Genomic DNA, 21,428 nt, shown 5'->3' on the forward strand with positions numbered 1-21,428 from the left:
AAGATTATTTTCATAAATAGTTACCTGACTTGATTATCTTTAAATGGGGGTAGGGAGGAATAATTGTCCCTATAGTGTTCTGTGCAGTGAAGCAAAATATTTAGCTAGCTCGACTGCCTTTATGAGGCATTCTTACTTTAACCCTGCCTTGGCTGTAGATGCAGTTTGTAAAATGGAGTGAGCCTTGAGAAGTGACCACGCATTGACACATGCAAATTATAAAGTAAATAAAACCTGTTATGCCAGAAGCTTGCATTTGAGGAGAACCTGCTTTTACATGTCTTGTGCTTTGGTGGAGATATCTGCAATAAATTCAGACTGACACCTTATTGTGTACGTGTCATAAGAGGTAAAAAACAACCAAAGATAAAAATCACTGTGTGCAAAACAAATTTCGAGATATATACAAAGGAAATTTATAATATGTGCATTAATTCCTCGATTGCAAATCATATCTGTATCAAACAACAAAAAAAAATTGAGACACTTGGTCAAGATTGATAAAAAATGTAAAGTTTATGATTGGCTTGAAAAACCAGAGTTCTGTAACGGAATGAAATTAACACAGAGTTTAAGTAAACAGTTCTCTGTAAATACTGTTTGTCTGAAGGGCTTTTTTCTACTTGAAGCTTAATAAGTCAAAGTGAAAAAGACTATAAATGCAATGGTGCAAACAGATTCTTATCTCATGTTCAAAGTATGGAATAAACTGAATAAATTTTCAAAAATATTAATTATAAGAAAAAAATTGTTCAGAGAGGTACACTCCTGTTTAAATTGTTATTATTGCATACAAAATTAATAACAATGACTTATGATAAAACCATTTACAAACACAAATAGATCTGAAAATTTTTTTTTGGGGAAAAAACAACAACTTTTGAGCGAAGTTGAAAACTTGAGGGCTAACCTCAAATTCAAATTAAACATTTGATGTTATCACAGAAGATATGGGATAAAAAAAAAAAAGCCCCAAGTAAATACTCAATTTGTGTAGCAAAGGCAGAAAGCACAATAATGAAATAAAAACATGTATGTGAGTTCACATAAAATCAAAGGTTTACTACATAAATATTTAAAACATATCACAATTAAGTGGCCTGATATGAAAGAAAAAAATCCCATTCATTTGTGTAGCAGAGGCAGAAAGCAAAAAGTCCAGGTAGATATACACACACTATTATTATTATCATCACTTTTTGAGACTATTGTCAGACCTTCTTACCATGAACATTCTGTACAAAAGTATGACACAGATCCTTAATAATAATGAAGTATAACTGTGATAATGATTATATATTGCTTTTTCATTATGAAAACAATATCACTAGTATGAAAAATTTGATAAAACATCTGCAGGCAATAATTTAAGGGACTGCATTGGAAAAAAACTCCAACAACAAATCATGTAGCACATAAACTAACAAACAAAAGGAACAATAAAGACAAAAGGTCTCACCATTTTCCTCTCAAATGATACGTTTACATCGCTACTGCAATATGCAATGGCCAACATCTTCTTGGAAAAAATGTTCACTGTGACGTATGGGCCACATTCAACAAACCCATAAACATTCAACAAACCCATATAAAAAACAAATATCCCAGGTTATTTCCAAGAAAACTTGGATAAAAAACAAAGAACAAACTCATAAACAAATATCCCAGGTTATTTCCAAGAAAACTTGGATAAAAAGCAAAGAACAAACTCATAAATAGACTCAACTCCTTAGTGGACGGAATTCAGACTTCTTCGCAAATTCACTTTTGAGAAGTATTATGTGTTGTGTTTTGATACTAGGAGCAAAAGTTAAATTAATTTCAATGCTAAGTGAATTAAAAACATAATTACATGTTTAACAAAACATCAAAGAAGAATTGAAATGAGACAGATATATCATATCTGAGACAGAGAAGTGAAATGAGACATAAGGAGAGAATTTCTATCAGACGTGTAAGTAATGACACATCTTCTAACAAGAGGTATTGTCAAATTTGTTAGCGCAACACAAAGTCAATTAGCAGGAAGACATATTTTGGGTAAGTAGACGAGGGTACACAATATATGAGGGTCTTGCCGGGCATGGAAGAGCTTAGCTTGTAAAGACAGCAAAATACTTCCGAGCTTATAATATTTATCTTCTCAGAGAGTAATGGTGTGTCTTTTTGTCAGAATTGGTATCATTATGGATGTCATTTTGGTTAGTAAGACTTCAGAAATTTGCTGCTTTAGAAATAAAGGGAAATGTTAACAACATATTTGGAAAGGAAAAAGGGGGCGGGGGACACAGTCATGAAACAAACAAAGTGTTTGAAACTTTCCTTAAAGTAAAAGTAAAAGTTGAAATTCCAAAAGATTCTGGAGAAAGTGTCAGCAATATAATATGGCAACAAGAACTGCAGTAACAATACCAATAGCAGATTCTTGCTGCAGAAATTCTGAATGACCAATTAAATTCAGAAAAAGAAGCTGCAGAAACAACAATCATTTGAAGTTCAGGGGTGATCCCCGGTCACTAGTGAAGACTCCCACCATACAGCATGGATACTTGCTTTGTAAGCATTTTGTTTACTTATCTCTGTTATTCCACATTTATATGCAGCCGCTTTTATCATCCAATTTTTCAGCACCACAAACTTCCCTTAAACTCCGCTCTTGTTTAGCCTTTTTGTATAAAATAACACCACACTGAGTAGAAATCAGGGATCCTTGCAATAAACACACAATTTTGTAACAGAAAAGTTGGATTTGCTGGGTTTTGTAGATTTTTGTTATGAATGTAAACAACTAAGCCAATCTGTGCATCATCTGAAGTGGCTTGCCGTAAACAGAGAGTTTGAGAGTAAATGTAACTCAGTCATCCAGCTGACAGAGCATCGCAACCCCTCGGTTGATCCAGTGGCTCTCAGGCTTGTCACTGGGGATGGTCATTGTCAACACGTAGTTCGTGGAGTGTCCAGTTGTGGAAAGCACACCGCGTCTTGCACTTGTCTGGTACACTGCAACGTTGTTAGTAATAGAAAAGTCTGTGAGTTACTCATAACACAGATTATTTCAGCAACTTTCAATTGTTTATGAGCATTCCTATAGAGCCCATGCACAGAAACAAACGATTGTGCCCATAATTAACTCCATTCTTAAACTAAATAAGGCAACTAGTGTGTATTTTCAGTATTGTTTATACAAGTCTTTTGTCTTAGGAGTCTTTGCTAGAGTTCAAAGCATACTTGCAACTAACACGTGGCATTCCAAAATTTATCAGGGCAGGGCAGGACAGATAAACAATTAGTTGTTTTTAAGTCAGATACTCATCTAGGAGCCTTGTAAATCTTTTAAAAGATTTACACTATTGTGTCATGTTGGCCTAAAACAATAGCTCACATCCTCACTTACAATCCTGAAAAAGAGAAAAAAAAACAAAAAAAAGTACAATCCCTTACCTGGACAGTGGTAATAACTCTTTTCTTCGAACCTACTTCTCTCCCCTGGCTTCAGCCAAATCTTAGAAAGGCTGTAAGGAAAGCGATATGACTGCTTGGGAAACAAACAGATTATAAAGCACTGTATAATCTAATGACACCCGACACAGAAATTTGACGGAAGAAGCCCAGTATATTATACAGACTACCTGTCACACCACGAGGTCATGTCTCTTATAGCGTGGGACTTTATGTCATAACATCCCTACAACAGAGCATTAGAGTTAGACAAGAAAGAACACATAAAAATGAAAGTTTAAAAAAATCCATATTGAGTAAAGAGCTTCTGAATAAATTTTTAATACCTTGGACACAAATAAATAATGGTAACCATAAGGAAGCTATAATATAAGAATAGGATTATGAGAAACTGTGGTACTGTGAGTTAATCCTTTGAGCCCTAGCCACCGGAACACTGGTGGCGTATAAATTGCCCGTATGCCTAGCCACCAGTACATCAATGAGCAAGACCGTATCCCCAAATCAGTCCGTTTGGGACAAAATGCGCACAGAAACCAGTGTTTGCTACTCAGGATATCATTGATCTTTATGAATTACATGCTAGTAATGAGGACTACCCTGAGTGGGATGTGGAATGTGGTTCTGACGATGATATAAATGTGGGAGTAATACAAGAGTGAATTGCTCAGGAGCTCAGGCAGAGGGGCACGGTAGCCTCAGGAGGTCAGGGCTCAAAGGGTTCATGACACTGACACAGCGTACAAGAATGTTTTTGATTTGATAATATCTATTAACAACACTGCCTACACAAAATCAAAGGATACAATAGGCACTTGGTCATTAAGAATCTTGGGATTGCTTTCAGCAACGACACGTGAAGTTCGACACCAGCGAGCTCCTTCCATGAACAACCCTCGAACATAAGCGCCGGTCAACTAGACAAGATGTAGAAAGATGTTTAAAAATCAAAGACATGACATGAAATATGACTGCTGTTGCATGTTTAGCTGCAAAACAAAACAATGTTGAGCACCCTAAAAAGACCGAAGAAGTGTTTTTCTACATGCTAAATGCATCAAGGGACAGTGTGACTTTCCAGATATTGCACTGGGTATCTTACTTGCAAAACTCAAAGAAAATAGTATAAAGCACACAATTCATCTCCTTTAGTCATACAATTAAACTGATTTTCAAATTACTTTTCATTCTAAATCTTGAAAACCAGGATATTGAAAGCAAATCTCATTCCACAATATTGGGTCTGAAGAAACCTTGAAAATCCAAATTTACCCGGACATCCTCAAATATACAGAAATGAATGGTCACTTTAAGGTAAACAGAAATTTTCAAAGAAATTAAAGCGAGACATAACAATTACGAAAGTCTTTCTCTTCTAACGTATTCTTCACTTAGCAGTTATCTTACTCATTCTGGTGATATTCTCAGCCAGTCACTAGGGCCTTGAGACCTTGTACGGTAAAGAGCATATAGGAAGAACTCAGACAGACCCTGGACAACACACATACGCAATTAAGAATTCTAGTGTCAGATCAAACTGACTTGTTATAAATTGAAAGCAACATAATTTCATTGTGCACCATTTCTGCATCGTCTTCCCATTACTTTAAAAAAAGCTTAAAGTACAAAAATAATTAGAACATAACAAAAATGATTACTTACAGGTTTTTGTGGCACAGAAGTCTCATGTCTGGTGACATCGAACTCAAAGCCAAGATGATCTATAGGTATTTTGAAGCGCCTGGCATAATTTTGCAAGACTCCCGTAAGGAAGGAGTGTGTGAAGTAAAATCCAGAAAGCCAGAACAAAGTGGGCGTACCGCCGTTGATCCACTCCTGGAGAGAGAGATTTCAAAATTTGGATTTTATTTTTATTTTTAAACTGCTTTCAATAATTAAATCCAGATTAAATCAGAGACAAGACTTCTTAATTATCATCCATCTTTGAAATGATAGGACAAATATAACAGCTGTCAGTAAAGTAAGGTAAAAATGTTCATTACTGCAAAAAATAATGTCTCTTTTTACATGTTTGTTGATGTGCGAATGGCAGTGCACATTGCATGTTGTTGACAAAATGCCAGCAGTACCATTGAACATATTAAGCATTCACAAAGTCACAAACTTGGTGACCCTCATATTCATAGAGGAATGGTCATAGGTGGAGGCCTACAGAGTCATACCATTTTTACGCAAAGGCCTATGTATGCAAAATGAAGAAATCCCATGGAATTTTCAATGAGCTTGTTGCTCCGTACAGTGAAAATGTAATGACAAAAAGCAAGAGTATCATTAATGCAGTTGAAGAATGCGGAATAAATTAATCTGGAATACAAGTCTCATGTGAAGGGCACCCTCTCATTTCAAAATCAGATGATAGGAAAGAGGGAGCAAATCACACCAAAGCACCCGTCAACCACCTACTAGAAAGAAAAAAACCAGAGAGTGATGTTTGTTTGTTTTTTGTAAAGTGTTTTACGGGGCTCGCAACTGCATAGGTCATATGAGCGCGCGGAACACACCTAATATTTTCAGTTGGTAGGAAATTTTGAATTTTGCCCGGGTGGCGGCCGAAGCCTACTCTTATCGATTTTAGACCACCAAGGGATCTTTAACGTGTGCAACTTGCACACGGGCCCTCCGAGATTTTTCGCCCTTGTCCGAGAAGGCTAGGTGTAGATCTTTCCTACCAGAAGATCAGGGGTGTGGCAGAAAGACAGCAGTAAGGAGGAGCCAAGGAGTAGCAGTAGAAAGGCTGCAGAAAGAGTCAGGAGCCCAGAGGAAGGGGCAAAGGAGGTGAGGGGGTGGGGGCAGAAAGTGGAAATGAAAGCAGACAACAGAACATTGCTAGAGAGCAGGAAAGGAGGTGAAAGGAGACAGTTTTAGAGAAGAAAATTTTTTCGCTCGCTACCCGGATTCGAACCCAGGACCTTTGAATGAGAGGCCAACACCTTAACCTCTAGGCCACGAGAGCCCCCCTAGAGAGTGAGAAAGAAGGTTGATTTAGTAAACATACCTTGAAAAAACTCAGTCTGGCCAGCAGATCAGTGATGTAGCTGCCCAGAGGTTTCAAAGACGGATACGACTTGGCCGCCCACATAGCCGGCACCTAGAGAGACAATGGAGGCTTACAGTACAGTACAGTACAGTACAGTACAGTACAGTACAGTACAGTACAGTACAGTACAGTACAGTGCAGTACAGTGCAGTACAGTACAGTGCAGTGCAGTACAGTACAGTACAGTACAGTGCAGTACAGTACAGTACAGTACAGTACAGTACAGTACAGTACAGTACAGTACAGTACAGTACAGTGCAGTGCAGTACAGTACAGTGCAGTGCAGTACAGTACAGTACAGTGCAGTACAGTACAGTACAGTGCAGTGCAGTACAGTACAGTACAGTACAGTACAGTACAGTACAGTACAGTACAGTACAGTGCAGTACAGTGCAGTACAGTACAGTACAGTGCAGTACAGTACAGCAAGGTTTCTGGAGGCCAACCAAAGCTACATTCACACTACCAAGTCAAACTAAGATGAATAATAATGATAATATTGATAATAATGAAAAGAAGAAGAAGGCGAAGAAGAAGGAGGAGGAGGAGGAGGAGGAGGAGGAGGAGGAGGAGGAGGAGGAGGAGGAGGAGGAGGAGGAGAAGTAGAAGAAGAAAAAGAAAAAGAAGAAGAAGAAGAAGAAGAAGAAGAAGAAGAAGAAGAAGAAGAAGAAGAAGAAGAAGAAGAAGAAGAAGAAGAAGAAGAAGAAGAAGAAGAAGAAGAAGAAGAAGAAGAAGAAGAAGAAGAAGAAGAAGAAGAAGAAGAAGAAGAAGAAGAAGAAGAAAAAGAAGAAGAAGAAGAAGAAGAAGAAGAAGAAGAAGAAGAAGAAGAAGAAGAAGAAGAAGAAGAAGAAGAAGAAGAAGAAGAAGAAGAAGAAGAAGAAGAAGAAGAAGAAGAAGAAGAAGAAGAAGAAGAAGAAGAAGAAGAAGAAGAAGAAGAAGAAGAAGAAGAAGAAGAAGAAGAAGAAGAAGAAAAAGAAGAAGAAAAAGAAGAAGAAGAAGAAGAAGAAGAAGAAGAAGAAGAAGAAGAAGAAGAAGAAGAAGAAGAAGAAGAAGAAGAAGAAGAAGAAGAAGAAGAATTATAACATTAATAATGATGATGATAATAATACAGTGGTGTCCACCTAACAGCAACCCCCCTTTGGTGGTTGCTTAAAACTGTATTTTCAAATTGTGGGTTATCTCCCCCCCCCCCCCCACCACCACACACACACTCAAACACACACAAACAATACTAACACAAACACACACACACACAAACACACACACACACGGTAGACCTACCTTGCCCACCATCATGCTGTCAAAGACGTCCTCAAGCTCACTTGACATGACCACCAAACCTTTGATCGCTTTGCGGATATCCTGAAGGCTTCCCCGCACAACACGGATCAAACGATTGAAGCGGATCAGTTCCTGGATGAGGACTGTGTTCATAGACTCCATGTACATCACTTTGAACTTGGTCTGAGGAAACAGAGAAACAAAATTATGTGTTGTTTTCTAATTAAAATATGAAGTTCAGCTCTCTACTAGAAATTGAGAAGATCGTATTGAAGGTGGTGTGTTTGGTTTCCAGGCAGGACAGTACACAAAGAGGAAAATTTTCCTGGAAGAGCAAGAAAAATTTTGCTCTACTCTTATCAACAATAACTCGTCCATCATTTCTGATGATGACCAATAAATACGCAGAGGAGAATATTTCTCTAGTGAAATAGAAGAGTAAGAAGAATTAAAGGTTAAGATGACTCATGGCTTCTGCTGTGGCCAATGAGATCAATTCTCGCAGAGAAAAGTTTTCCACATTTTGAACATTTGAAAGCTCCACTTCTGCTTGTGGATGAGTGCAGCATGTGGGCTTTTCTCTTGGTTTGGCTTGTGCAAAGGTTTGTTTAAAGTGAGGAAGAGCAGTGCAAATATCAGACTCACTCTCTCGCCTAGGTACAATGTATGTGATGGCAAGATAGATTATTACTCTATTATGGTGTAAACAAAAGAGCATGATTATATTGATACCAAAGAAGCTATGGACAGAAATGTTTCAATGGAAATATCTTAGTGACAGTGCTGGCAAAACACCATACACCCTCTCCTTACCCCTGATTAATGTAACAAGAGATCAGAAAGCAAGAGGCAGTTCAGCTTAACTTTCCTTTGATAAAGTAATGCAGAGATGAACATTGAACAAATGAAGACTGGTGAACTTTGACACTAGAGAAAAAAAGGTGTTGAAGGGCTGAGAAAAAAGCAAAAACTTACTTGAACTTCCTCCAAGTTAAAGTCTTGAGGGATCTTTTGCAGGATGTCATAGGCCAAGTCCTCAATGATCTCCTGGGAAGATTTTCCTCCACCAGATGTCTGTAGAAACAGAACTTATGTTAGCTCCAAAACAAAGACCTATCATCTTCCTCCTATAAAACCTTCCGTAGTTGTATTGCGTCTATAATATATGATGTACGTGACAAGTATACGTATGTTTACAATATTTTCCTACCAATAAACATAAATAAAAATGAAAAAAAAAAACTTTCAACACATACCTTATGTAACTGATTCTCTATAGCTGCGTTGCATTCTTCTTACTAAATTTTCTAATACGTCTCTTTTCTTGACCTCTTGTGATCAAATTACTTATTGCAAGCAGAATTATCTCCTTTGTTATAAGCTACTGAAAAAAAATTGCTGTAAATAAAATCAGATGTGTTACAGACTATCATACAAATATGCATTGCTATCCTGAAGCAGAAAAAAATGACAGAAGCTATGTGGTAATTCGACTATTAAATACATTTGTACCATCATAGAGTTTGTTCATGATTCATGTTCAGCTTCGCATTACTCTAACCATGCAGTCTGACAATTCATTTGTTTTCCTGCAAATTTTACAGAGCATACATGAACAATTTGTCAAAATTTTACTCACTATATTAGATGTCATGTTATAAGGATTAGATCTATTCTTTTAATCGCATGATGAAGAATAAAAAGTAAACATTATGCAAACAAACCTCATCATAGCATGTCCAGTGTGGATCTTCTGTGTGAGGCTTTTATAAAGTTGCTAAAAGTACACTACATAGTTAACAACAAGAACCGCAATTATGACAAAAAATGTGCCCTCAAAATTTTTGGGGTCTTGTTAAGTAACTTAGCCCACAAGAGAAGAATCACACTACGCTCTTTCTCAGAAAAGTAATGTAATTTCAGATGCAGAGAAAGTGTATAATCCATTGAAATATCTAATGACCAACACGATGTATCGTAGAACTCACAAAGGACACATTAAGAATTTCTTGTCTTTTTTGTTTTATTTTAAATGTAGGTGGTTTTTGCCCCCCATTGACGCAGTTTAGATCATTCAGGAGGCGGGCTTCAAGCCTGCCTATCAGAGACTGAGAGGGAAATAAGTCCCAGCAGAAAGACCAAGATACTTGATTTGATAAGAAAATTCTCCCCTCATGAGAATTGAGTTCAGATCTTCTGCATGTGATGGCAAAGCCCCTAACTGCTCCACCACAGACAGCGGTATCTCATCCTCCTGATCTCTCCTGCATAAAGCTCTCCCATTCAAAAAGCATTCTTTTTAGAGCTGCAGTGGTAGTAGTAGTAGGCACTGTTCCGTTAAAGATTAGGGCGTTAGTGCGTTATTGGTCTACGTTTTATATCTTACGCCAACAATGCTTGTGGCTAACTAGGCTATTGCCCACAGCCACAGCAACATTTTACATAAGAGGGATCATTCAATTTTAAAAAAACCAACATAGCCTACATTATTCATAATGACGGTGTAAAGTAAAAAATTTGAATTGTTTCATAAGTTTCTCTACAAAGCTTATTGTTAGTGCCTATAGGGCCATTTTTCTGAGTAGATTCTTGCATCTAATGTCTGTTCAAGGTAAAAATGCTTCTTGTTGAGTCATGATCTCACCTGACTTTGTTTGGCTCTTTCCTGGCAGAAGTGGAACAGTGACACTTGGTGACATTTTATTTACTCTTTTAAAAATATTCTGAGGTATAGGCCTACATACCGTAACTCTTAAATTACTCCAGTCATGCTCTATTTATAATACATTTGATGTGCAAATCCTGAGGTCATACTTGCAGATTTTTCTGCTAAATTTACCAAACCTGATGTGTGCTACCGGCCAGCACGGCCGAAAGGAAGAAAAAAAAACTGGTACCAACCCCCCACCCCCTCAAAAAAAGGGGAAAAAAATCTGCCCTCTGCCAGGATGTTATTCTTATCTTACAACACAACAGTTCGTCGGCCAGCTGTTAAAACATACTAAGCCTCAAATTTTTATTTCTTGAAAATCTGCAGTTTCCTCATCTGTGTTATCTGTTGAATGTAGGCCTACTTAAGAAAATTGTTTTCCAAATTCTAATTCTGAAGGTAAAAAAAGCAAGGAAAAATACGTAATATAGGTGCAATTGTTACAAGAACGAAACAGTTTTTTCTCTCTCTCCATCAAGGTTTTGCTTTTTGGGCTTATTACATTTTAACAGCTTACCAACAATTGATACATAGAGCACACAATCAGAATGTAAAGATGTAATCATTGGTTGCTTTATGACAAGACAGTGCAGCAGGTGCTCACAGTCACACAGGTGTGACTCGCATAACGGACAAAAAACACATGTTACAATAGGGTGCGTTCTTCTCACAAAAACAAGTGTGACCAGCAGCCACAGTGATTGTCTTTTTGTGCATATGTTCTTTGTCACATTATGGGTGTATATATGCATTTGAAAGAACTGATGCACATTGAATGGGCCAGTATGCTTGAAACGTTGATTTAAATCTTATTTTATGGTGAAGCGCCTAGAGCCACTATTGGGAGTGGGTGCTATAGAAGTGATCTTTATTATTATTTATTATAATTATTAGCTCAGTTTGTATCAAGCTGGACAGTGGTGATGGTAGTCCTGGTATAAATCCTCAAGAATGCATTCTCTACCATGGCTGGTCTTACGAGAGATCAATAAACAGGAGCAGAAGGTTGCACCCTTTAAAAAGAACCTTAGAGTGTTGAAAAACATTTTTAAAGACGGCATATCATGTTCTATCGCACACTCTGATACAGAAATAAAACATCACTTTTACATGTGAGTTATTATACTCAGCTAGGTACCCAGTGTATTTATTCATGTAGAGGTGCTAACGTAAGCACTGTTGTTTTATCATTCATGTTTTACACCCCCGTCAAGACAATTTCGGCTGTTGAGCAGATGACCTGCTTCAACCTTGACTGTCAGGATCAATGTGGGCTGAGAAAAGTACACCATTCCATGAGAAAGACAGAGATACTCAATACAATAAACTTCCCTAAGCTATAATTAAACTCATTAACATGCATAAACATAGGTGATCAATGAGATCAAAGGTGAGATGTCAGATATAAACCACAATTCACATGGTATGACTATACCAATGACCAGAACAAGGTGCAGAGCTCAGAATAGTTATGTGTTTCATGTATACACACAGCCAAATATCCGTTGTGTAGGAAATACTCTCCATGTTACATTCAATCAAGATTTTGCCCTGTCAGCAGTTCATGGTGTAAACATTGAAGTATGATACCGAGTCAAACAACAAACACAAGCACACAAACACACTCAGTTTGTCAAGCAATCACACATACCAAATCCTGTAACAAATAGAGGAAAGTCAAAGAAATTGAATGAACTATATGAAAAACAAAATAAAATCAAATAATTCTTATGAAGATGAATTAATTATGAAACTAGTTGAGTGCAATCTTGAGGCACACGACACCATCATTGTCAAATAAAACCAATTCCAAACCTGAGGATACCCAAAAGCCCTTTTATAGCTGTTTTGGTATGAATCAAAACTTCAAAAAATTGTGTCAGCCGGTCATAAGCAGTTAATCCCATTATTCACTCTCTTCATAGTTAGTTATAGTAGAGGGTTTTACGGCGCTCGCAACTGCATAAGGTCATATGAGCGCCAATATTCTCTCAATTCTCACATGCATGGTTATAAGTTTGAGTGAAACAATCGTAATCATGCATAAATACACTAATAAGTATATATATACAGCCGAAATTGTCCAAGATGCCCACCCAATGTTGAGGAGAAAACTAGTGGACAGCTTAGACAGTGTCATTATAACACGTATATTTTAAAAAATACAAAGGAGAAGTGGCCATTTGTACAGAAGATTGTCTTGGACAAGTGGCTGTTAGAGCAGGTCTGACTGTAATTTATACAATGCCCGTTTCTTATTCTCCATACATCAACCCCCCATCTTCTTACCCAAATCCCCAAATCTCTACTAAACTACTCAAAGGCCGTTCAATTCTAATGGAGCAGCTCAGGGCTCATCATTTTTAACAAAAATGTACCCTCAGCTTGATCATTTTCACACCCATGTCCTTTTCATCAAAGTCCCCACAGGCAACAACATCAATGCTACAACCATTCACACTGTCACTGTAATCTTCATGAATAGTATAAAATTCTTCCTCCCAAAGACAATATGCACCATCCAGTAATGCCTTCTGAGGGGTCGTAAAGGGCACTGCCACATATGAGTTGCTTTAAGAATGTTTTCCATTATTATGTGATCCACATTATTTATCAGGTGTGATTGTCTAAACGCTAAACAGACAGTCCGGGTCCACAATATAATTTTCTGTGACGGACAATACTAAATAATTTGTCACAGTGAAGGAAGCCAAAAGTGAACAAATATCTATCTACTTAAAGATGGTCCATCCTCCGAGCATTCCAAACTGAAATGAATCGGACAATTAAAGCCAATACCTCAATTTCATCAGGTGCCTGGTATATAAAAGGCGGATGAGGGGAAAAGAAATAAAGAATCTCAGAGTTTTAGTACATGGAACAAAGCTTAACATGACTTGAAATTCTGTCCATCATTGGTATAGACCAGGACAACTAAACAATTCAGAGGGAGCATTAAGTTTTTCCCAGATTTCAACTGGCACCCAAAGGGCTCATGATGAATGAATGCTTTAGGCTTCATAAAATCTTCCAAACTGGAGTGATAGATACCATTGACATTATGGGAAAACAGTTAAGAGAAGAATCAAGTGTAAACCAAGTGTCTGAGTCAACTAAATAAAGTTTAGTCAAAGTATTTTTGTACTGAAGGGCACAAATCACCCAAAGTTTTGTTTCAAGAGCAGAGCTTAAAAGAGAGAAAAGTACCCGTACCATGTGCTACGGTGGGCACTATTTTTTGGCCTCTGTGAGAGCGAAATACAATCAACACTAATAAAAGATAAAGATACATATGAATTATTCAATAAAATATATCTACATAGACATTAATATACAACTGTTCAGAATCTTCCTCAAGGCAGCTTTGGTCCACAATCCAAAAGAGCCAAACCTCTTTTATAACCACTCAAAGTTGATTCTTGGCAATGAAACATTAAAAGTTTTTAAAAAGAAAATCAGGAGAAAACCCATCCACATATAGTAGATAGTGTATGTCAACTCACTTGTCGAGGCAGAGTGAGCAGGATTCCATCAAACAACTGCTGGGTCTCCTGCTGATCCTTTGTGATGTCAGCGTTCTCATGAAGACCAAACACCTGTGTGGATGCAAGGGTAGAATTTGAAAAATCTTATGCTTAAAAGAACAAACTGATGCCAAGATCAATAGAGATATAATACCTATGCTGCAAGCAATTAGAGTAATTTTTTAGAAAACTTTCACACTTTTTCAGTTTTTAGTAAAGTCTACACATTTTCACAACAGCAAAGCTTTGATTCCACTTGCATTAATAATCTATTTTATTTATTAGATTCTAGTTATTTAGATTGAGAGTTTTAAGCATTACAATGGTGTAATTTCACCCTACAATGACTGCTCTCCAAGAGGCTTTTGAAACATGATTAAGTATAGAAAAATCTTGGAATAAACATTTTTTTTCTTTTCCAGCAAAAGGCGTGCTATTTTTGGTTACGCGGACTTCTTGAAACACTGATGATATGTCATAAAATCACAAAAGGAATAAATACAGAAGACACATTTGCCATTGATCAGAATATGGCAGCCCTGAATAACTGACTGGCTATTTGTAATTATTTCATCTATGAAAGATTGTAGGGGTAACAAATACATTTATAAAAATCTTATGAAATTATAGTAAAATCAAATGTACCATGATGGTCTGGGATCTGTAAAATTGTCTTAAGAAAAAAATTGATAAAAAGTCTGGATTATCCTATATTGTCAAAGATCCTCAAACTAATGAAAATGTGGCTCTCTTAGGGTAACTTTGAGGACAAAAAACCAAAAAAAAACCCAACCAAAACAACAAAAAATGAAACAACTCGGGAATAAATTACCTCTGGGTGCGGTACGAGCGGCAGACTCCGAATGTATTCTACATAGTCATCGTACTTGCCCTTGGGAGGAGCATAGTACACACCGCTGTCTGAGAATCTGTAAGAGTCATCATCGATGGTCTCTGTTGCGTAAAAAATCTTCAAGAGGGAGAGAATGAGACGACGATCGAGGTCGTCCGTGACTCGGCCTCCGTAGTTGCACTCCCCAGTGAGGTAGGTCAAGGCTTCTAGAGGTGTTTTCTCGTAATTGTTGATGAACATCTGGAGCGTGATTGAAAAATTGACATGATATGGGTTACTGTCTAGATGTTGGTAAGTTGCATGATGCATGGTGTAAAATGAATATTACAGTTGATCAAGATGAAGAAAATCTCTCTCTCTCTCTCTCTCCCTCTCACACACACACACACACATACACACACACACACACACACACACACACACACATTACACATACACATGCATGCACACTCACATACACATCTACTAGAGTTGGGTCGGGCTCGCAAAATTAGTGTCCACGAGTAACGAACTACTCGCTGGCACTAAACGCAAACGAGCGGACAGGTAATGAACTGTCAGCTTGTGAAGAGTAGTTCGCTACTCGCTACTCATCAGACAGAGACAACAGTTCGTATAGCAAGCGAGCGGACGGGCGGACGGAGAGACTCCATGCATTGAGCGGGCGGACGGACGGACGGGGAGCGACTCCTTCCACGGCATACTGCTTACAACCCCCCCCCCCTCCCATAAAAAAAATTAATTTAAAAATCACCCTCTAGCCCCACATTGTAGCTAGGCGTTCATGGCGGATATTTCTCCCCCGCCAGGCCTTTGCGATAATTGAAACGTACACAGTGTGACCCACACATGAGGTCAAAGGTTACACACATAGCACTACGTTACCGGCCTCTCTCATTCCCTGTGGCACCGCTAGCGGTTTGAAACATTAGGCCTAGGCTAATTAACAAACAATAGACAATGGGCCTAACCTCGCGTCGAGTATCTCGTCTGCTAGAGTTCGTTCGTTCGCCCGCCCACTCAGTGAATAAAATTGTGGAGCGGACCCAAAAAAATGAACTGACTTGAGGCTTGAGGTCCGCAGTCCGCTCGCTGAGAGAGTAAAATTGTGGAGCGGACCCAAAAAACGAACTGCCTTAGGTTCGCAGTCAGTTCGCATGGCCATCCGTTACCCACTCGCTCAGACTGAGTCCGCGAGTAACGAACCCGTCCATCCGCTTGCCCCAACTCTAACATCTACCCAAACACACACACACACACATAGAGAGAGAACAATATAAAATGGGTGTACAGTTCCAATATAACAATTATGATACCCATGTGGTAACACTATTACTGTTAACAATTATTGCTCATTTACACTATACGTTTGACCAGATGTGTGTGGAAGAGAGGATGTGTAAGAGCGTGTGCATGTGGATGTGCATACGTGCATGCGTGCACGTGCGAACGCACGTGTGTATGTGTGTGTGTCTGTTTGTGAGTGTGTGTGTAATTGTGTATAAATATGTATGCGTGTGTGTGTATGTGTGGATGGTGAAACACCTAACCAATGTGCCAGCATTTGGACAAATCTTTTCTTCTCTATTTTATCTTATCTATCTTAGCTTAGCTTACCTTATCTTAGTTTAGCTTATATCAATTTATCTATATCATATGAAACAATGGCATCTCTATACAACCCACCTGCAATTGCTGTACAGACACTCTCAAGTCAGACTCGTTGAACTCATAAGGAATGTTCCACCCTAAAGGTCCAAACTTTCTCCTTTCCTGCACTAAAGCATGGAAAAAGCACAGGCCAAAGAGAAGTTTCTCAAAAACCTGGCAAAGCAAATACAAAAAAACAACCCAGTGAGGATAATGTGCAAAGACAGTTTCACCCTTTCTTCAGCATGGTGAAATGAAGCTGCTATTGTGGAGGAATATGCTGTGAATTCTACCTGAATAACACTTTGGTTTGAAGGTATTAGTTCAAGTTCATCCAAGGAGAAAAAAAATCTAATTCTTCTGAGTTTTGGAAGCTTACAGACTTTGTGCTAAAACAGACTTGGCTTCTTCCTTGAAAATCCCTAATTCTTGGGGAACAATAATTTAAGGATGTATTTACAGTCTTATAACTTATAACAGAGGGGGTGCAAATTTTTTTGGGAAATATGTAATATTTGGGTATTTTATCCCATGTTGGAAGTTCTGTGCAAAACTGCAATATGAAACTGCTTTGTCTCTGCAAAGATTTGGCACAGCAAAACTGGAAAAAAAATGTGACATTACTAAACAGAGCTGAAAAAGGGAACGAACTACAGTTTACAACAGTTAATACTTTCAACATAGTTCCAACCATTTCCCAAGGTGTAAAATTAAAGCAACATCTGAAAGAAACTTTTGTTTAAACTGGAGTTCTAAAATGCTTTCAAAAGGGAAGTAACTTTTGCACTACCCTTTGAAATGATTGGTCTTAAATACCTTAGGTTTGTTGCAGCTTGTAAAGAAATCTGGGTTGGAGATTGGGTCATTGAGGTAGGAGCGTAAAAGATTTGCTCGTAGCCCTTTGGGAGGCTCATTTGTCATTTTCACACCATTTTGCAGCACAGACACTGGGAACTCTGGAGATGGATAACTGGTGAGCCACAGTCGGAAAGTGTCCTTGGTGGTGTTGGGGTCCGTGATTACCTGGGGGGAGAGACACACAGATCAGGTAGGCCTACTTAACATATATGATGCATCGAGGAGAAATCAGGTGCATGTCAAAATTATGAAATAGAAGAAAATGATATTTTTTTCACCCATTTGGCAACTTATACTGATTTTTTTGTTTTGGGCTTTAAATTTTTTATGTCCATTAAAAAACACATTTCTCTTTTTATTTTACTGAAAAATGTAGATCAAAGGAACAATAAATGTAAATTTATCATTTTCAAGGCCACTACAGCTTTGGAAGTCACCACACTTTGACGGCCATTTTCTCGCTAATTTTACCTTGACACCACCTCTTTCAATCACAAATATCTTGACTTCTATTAAAGATAGATAGATTTAGTTTTCACCAAAAGCAGGGCAAATGAACAGGCTTTCTGATTATACTAATAGTTTCATAGGTCTATTCCCAAAAATTGACCGGCGCCAGATTTCACAGATTTATGATACATATTAAAATATAAAAATGAATAAAATAAAAGCACATTTGAACCTGTCCAAGATGACCCCCAATTGTCCTGGAGAAAAGTTGTCATCTTAAAAGGTGGTCCTCTAGGACAGTGCTATCATAATATTTTTAAAATGCAAGGGGGACATGGGAAGTGGTCATTTGTAGCATACAGGAGATTGTCTTTAGAACAGCTTCAACTACATTTCATAGTTCCTGCCTCCTCCACCAAAAAAATCTATTAACGTCCGTCGGTGCGTATCTCGATCACAGAACAAACATTGTCCTAGAAAAGCCAAAGATACATATAAATGGATTAACTGAGAAAAAATACTACACCTGGATCTTGCTCTCATTCAAATAAAGACATTTTGAATTTATCTGCGGTCCTGAAACACATTTACTGACTACTTGTTAAGCAAGTTTTACTCCATTTATTTGTATACTCAGAACTAAAGGCCCTTAAGACTCAAGTCTGTAAATGTGCCAATCATCGCTTCTTTCTTTGTCATAGACACAAGTCATATTGGGCTCCGCGAATAAGAAACTCAAATTCTGAAATCAAGACAGAAGCCTGCAGGCTGCACATATCCACAAGTGGAAGTGGAGCTTTTGAATGCTCAAAATATGGCAAACTTTTCTCTGTCACAGTTAGTCTCATTGGCCATAGCGGAAGCGACAAGTCATCTTAACCGTTCATTCCTTTATTTCATGTAAGAAATATCCTGCTCTGTGGATGAATTGGTCATCTTCAAACACTGACGAACAAACTAATCATTATCATTATTATCATCATTATTGAATCAGTATTATTATTATTGTTACTTTCTTTGTCATAAACACAACCATTGTGTAAAATACTCACAGTCTCACAGATCCTCTCCAGCTCTGGTAGCCAGGAGGCAGCCAGATGACAATTCTGCAGGACGACCCATGTGCCTGCCTCCACAGCCTATTCATGGGAGGACCAGGGAGGAGGGATGAAAGAAAAAATACATGTACTGTGTATCAAGTAGTGAGTTTAGGTTTCAAACTGTATAACAGCTGTGTACTATCCCAACTCCTATATGGATCTGGATGCTGAAGGATGACTGATCATGATCTTGCCAAGCTATCTTCTTTTCATACAACCAGTTTACGCCAAATCCTCCGAATCTTCTGACCTGATAAGATTTCCAATGCAGATCTTTTACGGAAATGTAGGCAAGAGGACATGACCACTATAATAACAAGGAGAAGATGGAGATGGATCGGGCATGTTCTGAGAAGAGAACCAGACTCTATTGTAAAGACTGCCCTCCACTGGACACCTGAAGGACAAGAGGGGCAGACCCAAAGTGACCTGGAGACGCACGGTAGAGTCTGAAATGAAGTCCTGGAACCATTCGTGGGGGACGTTGACCAAGATGGCCCAAAACAAACAGAGCTGGAGATCCTTTGTTGCTGCCCTAAACGCCAGATGGTGTAACGGGTAGTAAGTAAGTAAGTAGTGTTTTAAGTAACTGAATGCTCAAACAAGAACAGCTGATAAAAAGTTTCCTATCAGGAGTTGGTGGGATGGCTCTAATCGCAGGGTAAAGATAATAAAAATAATGATAACAATAATCGTAACAAAAGTATGATGATGATGATGTTCAGCTCTCAAAACACAAACACACACACATACACACACACACACACACACACACATGCGTGCGCAAACACACCTACACACAACTCCCTGACCCACACACATTCTCACATACTAAATTTACTGGCAGAGGAGAGTGTTTGACAAATGTGTCTTTAGACTTTTCTGAAGCTCTCTCTCTCTCTATGACATAGTATGCATATCAGATGCTTGGTTATAAGATCATTGGTTAGATTCCAAGCATATCAATGTACTAGGAAGTTGTCCATCACATTTTCTCTAATTCATTTAGCTGAAAATGGATACTTGAAATTCACCAAACTTAGAAATATGGGAATGATACTCAGTAATAGCATTTGAAGGTCTGTAACAGACTGCCATGAAATGTGTACTCAAGGGCATGGGATGTCAGAATTTGGCGTTGGTGGCCTTGAGGTTAGGCGCTCAGACTCGCAACCATAAGGACGTGGGTTCGAATCCCGTCAGCGACCCGAGGTTGTGTTCTTGGGAAAGGCACTTTACACGAATTTTCCTAACTACACCCAGGTGGGAATGGGTACCCAGCTATAGACAGTGCAAGATCTTGTCTGTTATTGTTTGAACACTTAGTCAGCTGTTTGCACTGTATGCTTCCCAGGAAGCTGAGAATGCTTCTCAATGTTCTATGGTCTGCTAGGGTAATAATATATAGTGTAAAGAGCATAGAGCTCGCTGTTGAGCAGGGTTATGCGCTATACAAATGCTATTTATTATAATTATTATTACGTTAAATTTGGAATTTCCTGTCCGGAGAGCCTTTAGTCAAAAGGGACACAAGACAATGTAACAATCACTTTGGGTTCAAGACAGATGTTGTTCAACACTCATTGGAGTCTTCTGCTAGTATGGACTTTTGAGTATCTCTTTAGTTGATTTAATGGGTAGTTTTCAAAAAGCAGCAAATAGACTTCAGAATGAATTTTTTTACACTTGATCATGATCTTACATACACAGCTTTCTCCCTTTCCTGTGTAATGCTATACCTTTTTCCAGACTCACATTGAAACCAAAAGGACACTATTATTCTCATACTAGGAACATGTTAAACCCTGGAAAATATTGAATAAACTCATTAATCTAGTGAACCCAGTTCACAACAATTTTACACAAAGAAGTTATAATCTAAGCATTTCTATCACAACTCAATTACTGAAAAATAATGTTCAAATTGGGACATTTTTTAAACTATAAAAAAGGAGCAAAAAAATGGTTTTCTTCACACAAATTAAAAAATCATTTACAAGAAAGGCAAATCTCAACTGACTTACATCCATCACCATTCTCTCCGCAATAGGCCCTTGTCCTTGACCAAGGGAAATAGTCTGCAGCTTGCTTTTGCTCGTGCCTGGATTGGAGTAAAAATGTAAAAAAAAAATGCTGATGCACTGAATTCTTTTCAATCTTAACCTTCAAATGAGTAACTCATTGGTGTCACACGGTAGGCATGTTGTCAGTCTTTACCTTCCCAGTACCAAGAGTTCATGTCAAAACCTGAAGTGACATGTTAGCTAATCGGATGATGCAAAATCTGTGTTCGTTTATAAGCAATGTGAAGTATTTTCTGTTTCAAATTGGACTAAAGCAAAAAGAGAAAAAAAAACAACTACTAATATAGATTATGGTGGAGGCTCGACAAAGCTCTTTCTAAAAAAATGTACAGATTAGTGTCAAAAGTTTTTACAAAGCAAAACTATTTCGACAGTTATGAGACACAACAGACACAAATCTT

At 38.1% G+C, this 21,428-nt stretch overlaps 1 protein-coding gene across 1 annotated transcript in view; it reads right to left on the reverse strand.

Moving 5' to 3' along the window:
• Nucleotides 1-1,659: 1,659 nt before the first annotated feature.
• Nucleotides 1,660-21,428, reverse strand: part of LOC101848837 (dynein heavy chain 3, axonemal) — a gene marked incomplete at its 5' end in the record, with an annotated part of 135,539 nt that continues 115,770 nt past the window's right edge. The window contains 13 exon segments of the mRNA XM_035971600.1: nt 1,660-3,000; nt 3,442-3,502; nt 4,266-4,376; nt 5,122-5,295; nt 6,476-6,568; nt 7,799-7,981; nt 8,774-8,872; nt 14,012-14,104; nt 14,865-15,125; nt 16,572-16,709; nt 17,352-17,558; nt 18,896-18,982; nt 20,968-21,044. Of these exon segments, the coding sequence (XP_035827493.1) occupies nt 2,855-3,000; nt 3,442-3,502; nt 4,266-4,376; nt 5,122-5,295; nt 6,476-6,568; nt 7,799-7,981; nt 8,774-8,872; nt 14,012-14,104; nt 14,865-15,125; nt 16,572-16,709; nt 17,352-17,558; nt 18,896-18,982; nt 20,968-21,044 (1,730 nt within the window).

The sequence above is a fragment of the Aplysia californica genome, unplaced genomic scaffold (genome assembly GCF_000002075.1).
Source record: "Aplysia californica isolate F4 #8 unplaced genomic scaffold, AplCal3.0 scaffold00469, whole genome shotgun sequence".
Lineage (NCBI taxonomy): Eukaryota > Metazoa > Mollusca > Gastropoda > Aplysiida > Aplysiidae > Aplysia > Aplysia californica.